The sequence below is a fragment of the Oncorhynchus kisutch genome, unplaced genomic scaffold (genome assembly GCF_002021735.2).
Source record: "Oncorhynchus kisutch isolate 150728-3 unplaced genomic scaffold, Okis_V2 scaffold1234, whole genome shotgun sequence".
Classification (NCBI taxonomy): Eukaryota; Metazoa; Chordata; class Actinopteri; order Salmoniformes; family Salmonidae; genus Oncorhynchus; species Oncorhynchus kisutch.
This window is the reverse complement of record NW_022263179.1, coordinates 1-13,525: the sequence shown is the minus strand read 5'-3', so window position 1 is coordinate 13,525 and position 13,525 is coordinate 1. Positions and strand designations below refer to the sequence as shown.

General features: G+C 43.6%; 1 protein-coding gene across 1 annotated transcript in view; it reads left to right on the top strand.

The window, feature by feature from the left end:
• LOC109886393 (hepatocyte growth factor-like) overlaps window positions 1–10,734 on the top strand; it is a 54,560-nt gene extending 43,826 nt beyond the window's left edge. Inside the window, exons 15-19 of the mRNA XM_031818033.1 lie at window positions 2,110–2,184; window positions 5,869–6,006; window positions 6,191–6,297; window positions 7,234–7,376; window positions 7,527–10,734. Of these exons, the coding sequence (XP_031673893.1) occupies window positions 2,110–2,184; window positions 5,869–6,006; window positions 6,191–6,297; window positions 7,234–7,376; window positions 7,527–7,754 (691 nt within the window). The 3' untranslated portion in view covers window positions 7,755–10,734. The remainder of the gene's footprint in view (window positions 1–2,109; window positions 2,185–5,868; window positions 6,007–6,190; window positions 6,298–7,233; window positions 7,377–7,526) is intronic.
• The last annotated feature ends 2,791 nt before the right edge of the window (window positions 10,735–13,525 follow it).

Genomic DNA, 13,525 nt, shown 5'->3' with positions numbered 1-13,525 from the left:
CCTATATCGCAACAAAGCATCCTTCACTCATGCTGCCAAACATACCCTCGTAAAACTGACCATCCTACCGATCCTCGACTTCGGTGATGTCATCTATAAAATAGCCTCCAACACTCTACTCAACAAACTGGATGCAGTCTATCACTGTGGTAAAGGTATGGCCCCGCCTTATCTCAGCTCACTGGTCGCCATAGCAGCACCCACTCGTAGCACGCGCTCCAGCAGGTATATCTCACTGGTCACCCCCAAATCCAATTCCTCCTTTGGTCATCTTTCCTTCCAGTTCTCTGCTGCCAATGACTGGAACAAACTGCAAAAATCTCTGAAGCTAGAGACTCATATCTCCCTCACTAGCTTTAAGCACCAGCTGTCAGAGCAGCTCACAGATCACTGCACCTGTACATAGCCCATTTGTAATCAGCCCATCTATCTACCTACATCATCCCCATACAGTATTTATTTATTTATCTTGCTCCTTTGCACCCCAGTATGTATCTCTACTTGCACATTCATCTTCTGCACATCTACCATTCCAGTGTTTAATTGCTATATTGTAATTACTTTGCCAACATGGCCTATTTATTGCCTTAACTCCCTTATCTTACCTCATTTGCAGTCACTGTATATAGACTTTTTGTTTTCTTTTGTGCTACTGTATTATTGACTATGTTTGGTTTATTCCTGTGTTGTTGTATGTGTCGAATTGCTATGCTTTATCTTGGCCAGTTCGCAGTTGCAAATGAGAATTTGTTCTCAACTAACCTACCTGGTTTAAATAAAGGTTAAATAAAAATGTACAACATCTTAAGACATCAGTCAGGAAGTTAAAGCTTGGTCGCAAATGGGTCTTCCAAATGAACAATGACCCCAAGCATACTTCCAAAGTTGTTGCAAAATGCCTTAAGGACAACAAAGTCAAGGTATTGGAGTGGCCATCACAAAGCCCTGACCTCAATCCTATACATTTGTGGGCAGAACTGAAAAAGCGTGTGCGAGCAAGGAGGCCTACAAACCTGACTCAGTTACACCAGCTCTGTCAGAAGGAATGGGCCAAAATTCACCCAACTTATTGTGGAAAGCTTGTGGAAGGCTACCTGAAACATTTGACCCAAATTAAACAATGTAAAGACAATGCTACCAAATACTAATTGAGTGTATGTAAACTTCTGACCCACTGGGAATGTGATGAAAGCTGAAAAAAATCATTCTCTCTACTATTATTCTGACATTTCACATTCTTAAAATAAAGTGGTGATCCTAACTGACCTAAGACAGGGAATTTTTACTAGGATAAAATGTCAGGAATTGTGAAAACTGAGTTTAAATGTATTTGGCTGAGGTGTATGTAAACTTCTGACTTCAACTGTATGTGTCAGCACTACTGCCTGTGTCTAAGTAGGGTGTGTTGGGTCAGGGTTAGAGGGTATGGTGTGTTTCTGCATTGCTGGTGGCCTGCCGGGGAGGGGCTGAGTCTGTGGCATGCGCTGTGATGTGGGCTGGTGTAGATAAAATACCAGAGACTAATTCTTGTTCCTGTCCGGCCCTGGACCTGTCGATCACAATCAACCTTTTGGTGATCTCTGCTCTGTATTTATACCAACTTTTCTATTGGTGCCATGCAGGATAACGATCCATCTACTCCTCACAAGTTTAATCCCAAATGGCAGCCTATTTGCAATACTTTTGACTAGAGTCCTATTGGCCCTAATCAAAGGTAGTGCACTAAATAGGGAATGGGGTGCTGTTTGAGACAGATCCATACACATTATGAAAGAATGTCCAGATGTTGAGGAGGACCTCAAGGTTTGACTGTATGACTTGACATGGATGGAAGAGGGCGGCAGACAGCCTAGCAGTTAGAGCGTTGGGCCGGTAACCGAAAGGTCAAGGTGGAAAATCTGTCTGTGTCGTTAAGCAAGGCACCTAACCCTAATTTCTCTTGGGTGCTTTACTCCTTTGACTGACCCTGTAAAACAACACATTTCACTGCACCTGTGTGACTATAAAACATGTATTTTCTGTATTTTTTTATTAAGAGTTGGATACAGTACAAACAGCGTCTATAGAGCATGGGACTAAGCTCATCATGATGTCCTGTTCCCTACCCAGGAACACTCACTGGTGCGGGGGCTCGCTGATCCGAGAGGAATGGGTGCTGACGGATCAACAGTGCTTCTCCTCCTGGTAATCTCTCCATCCATCTTTTTCTCACTTTATTTTTTCCCTCATTCAAAGCAGAGGTGAGAGACAGTAGGAGGCATAGGGAGAAGAAGAGAGAGAGGAGAGAGGTTGAATGGAAACAGAGTTAAAACAAAGACCTGGGGAGTCTGTATAATATGTTCTCTCTGCTTCTCTATCAGTTCTTTATTCTTCCTCTTCCTCCAACTCTGTCTCCGTCTTTCGCTCTCCCTACTACTCTCTCCATCCCTCTGTCTGTCTATCTCTATCTCCATCCCTCCCTCCCTCTTCCATCTACCTCCTTCTCTCTCTCGCTCTCTCCCTCTTCCCTTCCTCTCTTTTCCCCCAATCCAATTCTAAGTGAAGATGCAGCCTGCCCATATCCTGTTTATGATAATGGATGCTCCAGCCTCTACAGATCTGTTTAACGTCCGCGCCCGGACCGTGTCACTGTGTCCAGATCTGCAATAGCAGTTTGAATGAAAAGCTCCTTGATCCATGTAGTGTATTAATGGATGTATGGGCTTTAGATTATGTTTTTGCGTTTCACCCATTTTTTCAATAGGTTTTTGTTACTTTTTGCCATTGTCTCAATCATAGTACACCAGAAATATGAGGTTGGGTCAGGATTTTTTTCTTCATACAGTAGTCAGAATGTTTTTGAGCCCGAGTTATAGGCCATAACAAAGAATTGGCAAGTAATATTAATAATTGCAAAAACAAACATGTGATTTGTATAGTGCTTTTCTAGAACCTAAAGACACTTTACAAAGGAACAGTGTCTGTGGTAAGTAATATTACGGTCAGGAAAACTCCTGTGCCTTGTGATGACACACTGTTATAAGAGGGTCATTAAGAAGGAGCGTTTATTCAGTGAACTTACAATCACTTCATAGTCGTTTGAGAGACATTTTGGCCACAAATCAAACCAGGCCTCATCCACAGATAATGAAAAGGCTTAAGTGCAGGAATCCAACTTTAAGATGAGTCTGTCAATCAGATAAGACCTGAACTGTTTCCTCCCCATCTAGACTGTGTTAAGCTCCTAATGCATTCTTATCATTCATGCTTGGTATCCTAGTGAGTGGTTTAGCTGTACTCCTAGTGAGTGGTTTAGCTGTACTCCTAGTGAGTGGTTTAGCTGTACTCCTAGTGAGTGGTTTAGCTGTACTCCTAGTGAGTGGTTTAGCTGTACTCCTAGTGAGTGGTTTAGCTGTACTCCTAGTGAGTGGTTTAGCTGTACTCCTAGTGAGTGGTTTAGCTGTACTCCTAGTGAGTGGTTTAGCTGTACTCCTAGTGAGTGGTTTAGCTGTACTCCTAGTGAGTGGTTTAGCTGTACTCCTAGTGAGTGGTTTAGTTGTACTCCTAGTGAGTGGTTTAGCTGTACTCCTAGTGAGTGGTTTAGCTGTACTCCTAGTGAGTGGTTTAGCTGTACTCCTAGTGAGTGGTTTCGTTGTACTCCTAGTGAGTGGTTTAGCTGTACTCCTAGTGAGTGGTTTAGTTGTACTCCTAGTGAGTGGTTTAGCTGTACTCCTAGTGAGTGGTTTAGCTGTACTCCTAGTGAGTGGTTTAGCTGTACTCCTAGTGAGTGGTTTAGCTGTACTCCTAGTGAGTGGTTTAGCTGTACTCCTAGTGAGTGGTTTCTTTGTACTCCTAGTGAGTGGTTTAATTGTACTCCTAGTGAGTGGTTTAGCTGTACTCCTAGTGAGTGGTTTAGTTGTACTCCTAGTGAGGGGTTTAGCTGTACTCCTAGTGAGTGGTTTCGTTGTACTCCTAGTGAGTGGTTTAGTTGTACTTCTAGTGAGTGGTTTAGCTGTACTCCTAGTGAGTGGTTTAGCTGTACTCCTAGTGAGTGGTTTAGCTGTACTCCTAGTGAGTGGTTTAGTTGTACTCCTAGTGAGTGGTTTAGCTGTACTCCTAGTGAGTGGTTTAGCTGTACTCCTAGTGAGTGGTTTCGTTGTACTCCTAGTGAGTGGTTTAGCTGTACTCCTAGTGAGTGGTTTAGCTGTACTCCTAGTGAGTGGTTTCGTTGTACTCCTAGTGAGTGGTTTAGTTGTACTCCTAGTGAGTGGTTTAGTTGTACTCCTAGTGAGTGGTTTAGTTGTACTCCTAGTGAGTGGTTTAGCTGTACTCCTAGTGAGTGGTTTAGCTGTACTCCTAGTGAGTGGTTTAGCTGTACTCCTAGTGAGTGGTTTAGCTGTACTCCTAGTGAGTGGTTTAGCTGTACTCCTAGTGAGTGGTTTAGCTGTACTCCTAGTGAGTGGTTTAGCTGTACTCCTAGTGAGGGGTTTAGCTGTACTCCTAGTGAGGGGTTTAGCTGTACTCCTAGTGAGGGGTTTAGCTGTACTCCTAGTGAGTGGTTTAGCTGTACTCCTAGTGAGTGGTTTAGCTGTACTCCTAGTGAGTGGTTTAGCTGTACTCCTAGTGAGTGGTTTAGCTGTACTCCTAGTGAGTGGTTTAGCTGTACTCCTAGTGAGTGGTTTAGCTGTACTCCTAGTGAGTGGTTTCGTTGTACTCCTAGTGAGTGGTTTAATTGTACTCCTAGTGAGTGGTTTAGCTGTACTCCTAGTGAGTGGTTTAGTTGTACTCCTAGTGAGGGGTTTAGCTGTACTCCTAGTGAGTGGTTTCGTTGTACTCCTAGTGAGTGGTTTAGTTGTACTTCTAGTGAGTGGTTTAGCTGTACTCCTAGTGAGTGGTTTAGCTGTACTCCTAGTGAGTGGTTTAGCTGTACTCCTAGTGAGTGGTTTAGTTGTACTCCTAGTGAGTGGTTTAGCTGTACTCCTAGTGAGTGGTTTAGCTGTACTCCTAGTGAGTGGTTTCGTTGTACTCCTAGTGAGTGGTTTAGCTGTACTCCTAGTGAGTGGTTTAGCTGTACTCCTAGTGAGTGGTTTCGTTGTACTCCTAGTGAGTGGTTTAGTTGTACTCCTAGTGAGTGGTTTAGTTGTACTCCTAGTGAGTGGTTTAGTTGTACTCCTAGTGAGTGGTTTAGCTGTACTCCTAGTGAGTGGTTTAGCTGTACTCCTAGTGAGTGGTTTAGCTGTACTCCTAGTGAGTGGTTTAGCTGTACTCCTAGTGAGTGGTTTAGCTGTACTCCTAGTGAGTGGTTTAGCTGTACTCCTAGTGAGTGGTTTAGCTGTACTCCTAGTGAGGGGTTTAGCTGTACTCCTAGTGAGGGGTTTAGCTGTACTCCTAGTGAGGGGTTTAGCTGTACTCCTAGTGAGTGGTTTAGCTGTACTCCTAGTGAGTGGTTTAGCTGTACTCCTCATGCCAACATTACAGAACCTTGCTTCCATCAAGACTGTGGCCATTGGCATCAGCATTAGTTCTGTAGCTTGTTGCTGACTATGCAATGTGCTGTGTGTGGGTCATTGAACACAGTTAGTTGAGGAGCCAGATTGAGTGAGTTTGTAGAGTGCATGCTGAGGCGTTCTATAGTCTAGTGTGAGTTTAGTGATGATGGTAGCTGTGGTTAGTATGTGGCCAATGATACGTGTTCATACAGAGAATAGAGTAGAATACTGCAGTACTGTATTGTATTACATTATATTATGTATTATAGTGTTTATACAAGCTGTGGCCAATGTTTTCTTCAGCGTATACCTCTTATACTATGTTCAGTTTATACTGACTGGTCAATGTGTGGTCAACCCTATTTGGAATGTGCCTGACAGTAGTCTCTGTGGTCCTCAGTGTTCCAGACCTGAGTGAGTACAGTGTACAGGTGGGCCTCCTTCACCTCAACTCGTCCTTGGACCACCCCAGGCTCCGCATCGCACACGTGGTCTGTGGCCCGGAGGGATCCAACCTGGCCCTGCTCAAACTGGCCAAGTAAGAATAGCATTCATTCATTCAGTGGGACAGTCAGTCAGCCATTTTACTTACCTGGTAAAATAAATGTTAAAAATATACTCAATCAATCAATCAATCCATCCATTAATTCCTTCTCAATCATGCATTGTAGGCACAGCAACCATTTATTTATTCATTCATGTGTTTATGTGTCCATGCCTAGGCCTGCCCCTCTCTCTGAGCATGCCTTCACCATCCAGCTCCCAGTAGCAGGCTGTGGGGTCACAGACGGAACCAACTGTCTCATGTACGGCTGGGGAGAGACCAAAGGTACTGCCCTACATGACTGTTCCTGTGTTATGTCTTATCCCTGTGTGGTGTCTTATCCCTGTGTGGTGTCTTATTATCTTTTATACACTCAATGGTCAGTTTATTAGGTACACCACCCCATTCACCAAAATGCTTTGCTCCTCCAGACAGTGGCCGTGGCTTGCTATATAAAGTTAATATTTGACTGAACGTTAGAATGGGCAAAACGAGTGACCAAAGCGACTTTGAGCATGGTATGATTGTTGGTGCCAGGTCTGCCAAGTCCAGTATCTCAGAAACAGCTGGCCTCCTGGGCTTTTAACCCACAACAGTGTCTAGGGTTTACTGAGAATGGTGCAAAAAACAAGAAGAAACGTCTCCAGTGAGCACGCGATCACCAACACTGGTGAATAAGGAGTGGAAAAACATCATCTGGTCAGATGAATCCTGGTTCCTGTTGCATCATGCTGATGGCAGAGTCAGGTTTGGCGTAAGCAGCATGAGTCCATGGCCCCATCCTGCCTGGTGTCAACGGTACAGGCGGGTGGTGGTGTAATGGTGTGGAGACTGTTTTCCTGGCACACTTTAGGTCCCTTGATACCAATTGAGCAATGTTTCCAATTCCCCAAAGAATTTAGGCAGTTCTGGAGGCAAAAGGGTTCTGACCTGGTACTAGATGGGTGTACCTAGTAAACTGGCCACTAAGTGTATTCTGTATGACCTCTGTTTCATGCTATGCTGTGGTGAAGAGATTGGGGGGTATTGGATCAAGAGATCCTTGATATTTGGAAAAGAGACCTTAGGAAATCATGTGTTGAATGTGTGAGTAAAGTCCCCCACAATGACACCATATAGACAAACATGTTGTCTAGGGTTATAGGTTTGGAACATGGTGAAATGGTGTTTGGACAGTAGACTGACTGTTTCCTGCTTTATTTCCGGCTACTTCCTGTTCAGGGACAGGATATGAGGGGGCACTGAAAGCTGTGAGTCTGCCCATGGTCAGTAACGACTGGTGTTCTGAGCTCCACAACAAAACCCTGCCTGTCACCGACAGCAAAGTGTGTGCCGGGGGCAGGAAAGACCAGGGAGTGTGTGAGGTGAGCATTACTCTAAATTATCTGAAACATGCATTGACTCGACATTGTGTGACTCAGTTATTACTTCAAGCTATTAGTATATCTACCATAATGCCTTTTGATCGGCTGCATGAGCACCACGCTAACCTGCTATTGGTTTGTCCCTCACAGAGAGACTACGGTGGCCCATTGGTGTGTCAGGAGCGAGAGAGCAAAGTCATTGTGGGCGTGAGCATCCACGGCCGGGGCTGTGCCCTGGCCCGGCGGCCCGCCATCTTCGTCAATGTGGCCTACTACTCGGGGTGGATCCACAAAGTCTTCATACACTACTCCAGGTTGGAGGAAAAACTACTGGAAGAAGCACAGACCAAACCGCTCCATTCAGAACTGTACCACTAGCCTGCAAGAGGAGGGGTGGAGCATTCAGGACTGTACCACTAGCCTGCAAGAGGAGGGGTGGAGCATTCAGGACTGTACCACTAGCCTGCAAGAGGAGGGGTGGAGCATTCAGGACTGTACCACTAGCCTGCAAGAGGAGGGGTGGAGCATTCAGGACTGACCACAGCACTGTAAGAGGAGGGGTGGAATATTTAGGACTGTACCACAAGCCGGGAGGATGGAGAATGATCTCTCCAACGGAGGATGCCTAACTAACAAGACGGTTGGGAGATGTAAGAATGAGGAAACTGACTTTATGGAAAGTAGCCATGTTGGGGCTTCGTGGCTGGACGTCGCTTCAGTTTTGGGAGGGGAAAAACACCATGAATGGAAGAGATATTTTGGGATGTTCAGAGGCTGGGAATACAATGACATGTTCAGAGAGGCTGAAAAGGATATGAAGAATTCTTATAATATGCAAATTGATTAATGCAGGACCAGGTTGTTACGCCTTGATCACACTGATAGCGTCATTGCGCAAAGTAGTACCTAGCATCATTTGGATTGTGTGCAACAAAAGTTCAACATTCACCTTCTGCTACCATTTCTGTCAAGCTGTCTATGCATACAATGTGATGCATACGTTTGATAAATCCAAGGTATGCACCACAAAGAACACACTGCAACTGCCTCTGCAACGCAATGCAGCAAGGCAAACGCAGCATTCCATTGGAAATGAATGTATTTCTGGTGTACTAAAATGCATTGACGCTGTCTTTGTGATTGAGGCATTAGCTTTAATAACATTTCTAAACAATAGTTTCTAGGACATGGAAAGATTATTTTTTGGGGTGAAATATATGAATACTCTTAAGCCATAAAGAGGGGTGAATTGATTCGTTCTCTCACTCCGCCCACAAGACAATAGGAATGGTATGGATGACTCAGTATTGTCTCCTGGAAAATACTTGAATTTGATCAGAACCAAAACCAGAGCCATGCGAGGAGAGATCCAGACAGGACTTGGTACGGTCCGTGGCTACTGGGTCACGTTGAGGGCACATGATGTAATGGCTCGAAGTTCAGTCATTCAGAAGTTACCACTTGATGAATGGTGAGAGTTAAAACCTGTCTAGAAACAACCTCTAGCTCATAGCCGTAAGCTCATAGCCCTACTCCCTAGGTGCTGGTGTAGAGCAGTGTATACCAACTCCAGTCCTCCAGTACCCCCAACACCCCAACTCCAGTCCTCCAGTGCCCCCAACAGCACACATTTCTGTTGTGGCCCCGGACAAGCACACCTGATTAAATTTTTCATCTAATCGTCAAGCCCACCTCGAGTTGAATCAGGATTGTCCAGGGTTACAACAAAAATGTGTGCTGTTGGGGATACTTGAGGACTGGAGTTGGTATACACTGCTCTACACCAGTACCTGGAGAGTAGGGCTATTAGCTTGCGGCTATGAGCAAAAGGTTGTTTCTAGACAGGTCCTAACTCTCACCATTCACCAAGTGGTTGTTTTTGGAAAGACTGTTCAGTAACTATTACCTAACTAATGCTAATGCTAACGGTTACTTAGCCAAACGTTAGCAGTTAGCCTACATGGCTAACATGTCTCCAGTTTTTGAGGGAACTCTACACTAGCCCCTGGTGGGTTGCGTGTGCGTTATGTGGTCAGAGTACACATTTAGATGTTTCTTATTGAGTGTATTTCTGGCACTCTGTGTTATTTAATAGGTCTTATAGATCTGGGCCTTTCCTTGGCTCACTCACACCAGATGTCAGTGGAGTTGCTTCCTCTCTACACTGTGTTTTCTATTTAAATGGATTAGAACGTAGTGTGCAGTCTATTTATTTATTTGTATACATCTGGCCCTCGTGAGAGGGCGCCAGCGATTGACGTTGACAAAGCGACACGTCTCGCTAATAGAAGAGGTGAAGATTATGGCGGCTTTTTATTTGATACATGTTCTAAACTCAGTGTGTCAATCATTATTATTGGAGGTACACTGAATGGCCATACGGATTACATGAAACGTATGGGTTGTGTTCCAAAACATACCACATGAAACGTATGGGTTGTGTTCCAAAACATACCACATGAAACGTATGGGTTGTGTTCCAAAACATACCACCTGAAACGTATTGGTTGTGTTCCAAAACATACCACATGAAACTTATGGGTTGTGTTCCAAAACATACCACATGAAACGTATGGGTTGTGTTCCAAAACATACCACATGAAACGTATGGGTTGTGTTCCAAAACATACCACCTGAAACGTATGGGTTGTGTTCCAAAACATACCACATGAAATGTATGATTTGTGTTCCAAAACATACCACTTTGTCAGGCATTTGTCTTTTAACAATACTGACATGCAGTAAGTGTAATGACATAGGGGAATGTAATAATAGCTTTTTTTCAGTGCTGAAAACCAGTCATGACATTTTTATAATCACAGAAAGCAGATGTGTCTGTATGACTAATGATCTCTTCAAACTGGGCCCCTAAGAAGACTTAGAATTTCACCCAATTTCTATATCCTAAAATATTCAGTGTGTTAGTTTAACCTATGTCACAGTATTTGACCTGTTCAGTGCCTTTTTAGGTGGACAGGAATCAACAGTGTACAAAAGAATTGGCGCAGAGATCTGTGAGTGTATTTTACTGTTATGTAAATAGGATGTAAAGTAGTGTGTGTGTAAAAAAAACTATTTTCCACTTCCAATGTCTTATTTACATCGTTTATTTACTATATATGGTCACTCTGTTCATAAACTTGTATACTGTAAACTCTATAACAGCTGCTATTTTTAAAGGGTCGGGTTGGGTCTTTATATTATATACTATATGATTTTGTTATATTCACGTTTTAATATTACATTTACAGTGTAAATTACAGCTTGTTTCACTCTTTTCATCTGTCTGTCTGTCTGTCTGTCTGTCTGTCTGTCTGTCTGTCTGTCTGTCTGTCTGTCTGTCTGTCTGTCTGTCTGTCTGTCTGTCTGTCTGTCTGTCTGTCTGTCTGTCTGTCTGTCTGTCTGTCTGTCTGTCTGTCTGTCTGTCTGTCTGTCTGTCTGTCTGTCTGTCTGTCTGTCTGTCTGTCTGTCTGTCTGTCTGTCTGTCTGTCTGTCTGTCTGTCTGTCTGTCTGTCTGTCTGTCTGTCTGTCTGTCTGTCTGTCTGTCTGTCTGTCTGTCTGTCTGTCTGTCTGTCTGTCTGTCTGTCTGTCTGTCTGTCTGTCTGTCTGTCTGTCTGTCACTCTCCTAAAGTAAACCTTCAGACAAAGATTCTTGCAGCAATACAGTTTTCTGCAACGCATACCGTCTCAACACAATTCAAGATATTCTCGGTCAAGTTCTTACTCTGGGTATTATTTTCCCACTTGCCATGTCAATCATATCAATAAGACCTCAGTCTATGGGTTTTGGATGGCCACCGTCCACCATGACCCAGTTCCTGACCAGAGGATGAGCGGCAACGCTTGGTTAACGCTTACATAACGTTTGGGCAGCGCTAGAGATGTTCAGTTCACGCTTAGACAGCAATTGGGCAACACTAGACACCGTGGCATGCTTCTTCCGTCATGTGGGGTTCTCATTTGATACATGAGCCCTCGGTGTTGAGGAGAAAATGGCCGACCTGTCAGCGCTGACCTCAGCCTCATCCGCGGTGGCTTGTCACGAACCAACCCCAAGGCTTTGTGCCTCATCGTAACGGGATGTGAAATAGCTTTTTCCCCCGCTTTTGCCGGACTAACAGCCCAACAGTCAATAGGTCACGTCTGGTGCGTCTGGAAAATAAATCCACTTAAAATATTTTTCTGTTGGGTAAATTCACAGTGGTGTAAAGTACATTAAATTACTACTTAAGTCGTTTTTGGGGTATCTTTACTTAATTTTTTTGACAACTTTTACTTCACTACATTCTAAAGAAAATAATGTACGTTTTACGTCATACATTTTCAGATTACAGTATGAATGACACCCAAAGTACTTGTTACATTTTGAATGCTTAGCAGGACAGGACACTGGCTATCTGTAAATAAATAAAAAATACAAGAGAATGGGTTGCTTAATATAATCATTTATACTTTTACTTCTTATACTTAAGTATATTTGAGCAATTACGTTTACTTTTGATACTTAAGCATATTTAAAACCAAATAATTTTAGACTTTTACTCAAGTAGCATTTTACTGCGTGTCTTTCACTTTTACTTGAGTCATTTTCTATTAAGGTATCGTTACTTTGACAATTGGGTACTTTTTCCACTACTGGAAAAAATATATATAAGAATCTTAATGGGAAAGCATTCGAAAAGGAATTTGTGAACCTGTGCTGGATTATTCCCAAAAGCAAGAGCAACATTGTAAACACAATGGGATCCTCTTGCAATAACCTTAATCAAGCAATCAACCATGATGATTTATAGCATTTAAAAGCTTGTTGCAGTGACCTCAAAAATATGTAAGTAGTGCTATGGAGTTTATGCTCAGACCCTGTGTTGTGTTTATGTGTTGATCCTGCTCAGTCACCGTGCTGAAGTATGTCTGTTCCCTTCCAAAGCCTACAAGAGAAGGCCATCTTAAAAACTGAACTTGGATCGCTCTCTGAGCTAATGGTTCTATCTCAACTCATCTTTCTGCCATTCCTCAGGCATCTCCTCGCCTGCTCACCTCAATACATTTTCAGAGAGTGTGTGGGTAATCGAGGAAAGATTCATTCAAAAACAGCCACTGGAAACCTCACAGAACTACAACGGTCTCTTGGCTTTGAGTGTTTTTGGGCAAACTCTTTTGGTTCACGTTTCCAGTGGAGGGGATGCAGTACAGCAGAGATGCCCAATCTTCCTCCTGTAGAACTACCCTCCTTCAGACTCTCGCTCCAATGATAATTTAACTCACCTGACTCTACCAATTAGCTCACTAGGACCTTGATTAGCAGAATCACTGTTGTAACAACTTAGTCGGAGCAACAGACATTCAAACCGTAATCTGGGCCCAGGTATACCATAGTCTGGCCCCAGGGATACCGTAGTCTGGGCCCCAGTCTACACAATAGACTTGGTACCCAGGGATACCTTAGTCTGGCCCCCAGGGATACCGTAGTCTGGGCCCCCAGGGATACCGTAGTCTGGGCCCCCAGGGATACCGTAGTCTGGGCCCCCAGGGATACCGTAGTCTGGGTCTCAGGGTATGACTCTTTCTTGTGGCGATACTGAGCACTGACAGAAAAGAGATACTCCACTGTCAGCATTCTTCTTTCTCTCAGAGAGATTGTGTGTGTTTGAGATGGATTGCATTGCAGAATCACTGATCTACCAAGCATCTTGCATCCAAAATAACTTTGCATTATGTGATCAAGATTAGCGATTCTGTGCCCACTCAAACTGATCCCCTCAAACAAGCTGATTAACTTGGCAGCGAGAGAAATAATGTATCCATAGGACTCTGTCTCCCTCTCCTGCCTAAAGATGGTAGTCTCTCAACTCTTCAGAGTTGATGATATGATACAATTCAGTGGGTATATCAACAATGGACTAATAACAACTATTAAACTCGCTTTTTATTACTGAAAATACTTTTCAAAACAGAAAAGGTCATACATTTCACTGAGATATGTTGCAATAGCCTGTAGAAATGTAATTTTAAACACATGAGGTCACGATTGGATGTCTCTGTACCCACTCTATTGCATACCCTGCCCAGTAGTAATCAGCAGAGCCTTAGAGGTGGTGTGTGTGGTGTGTGTGTGTGTGTATGAATGTTGGCTCTACATTCAGAGAAAA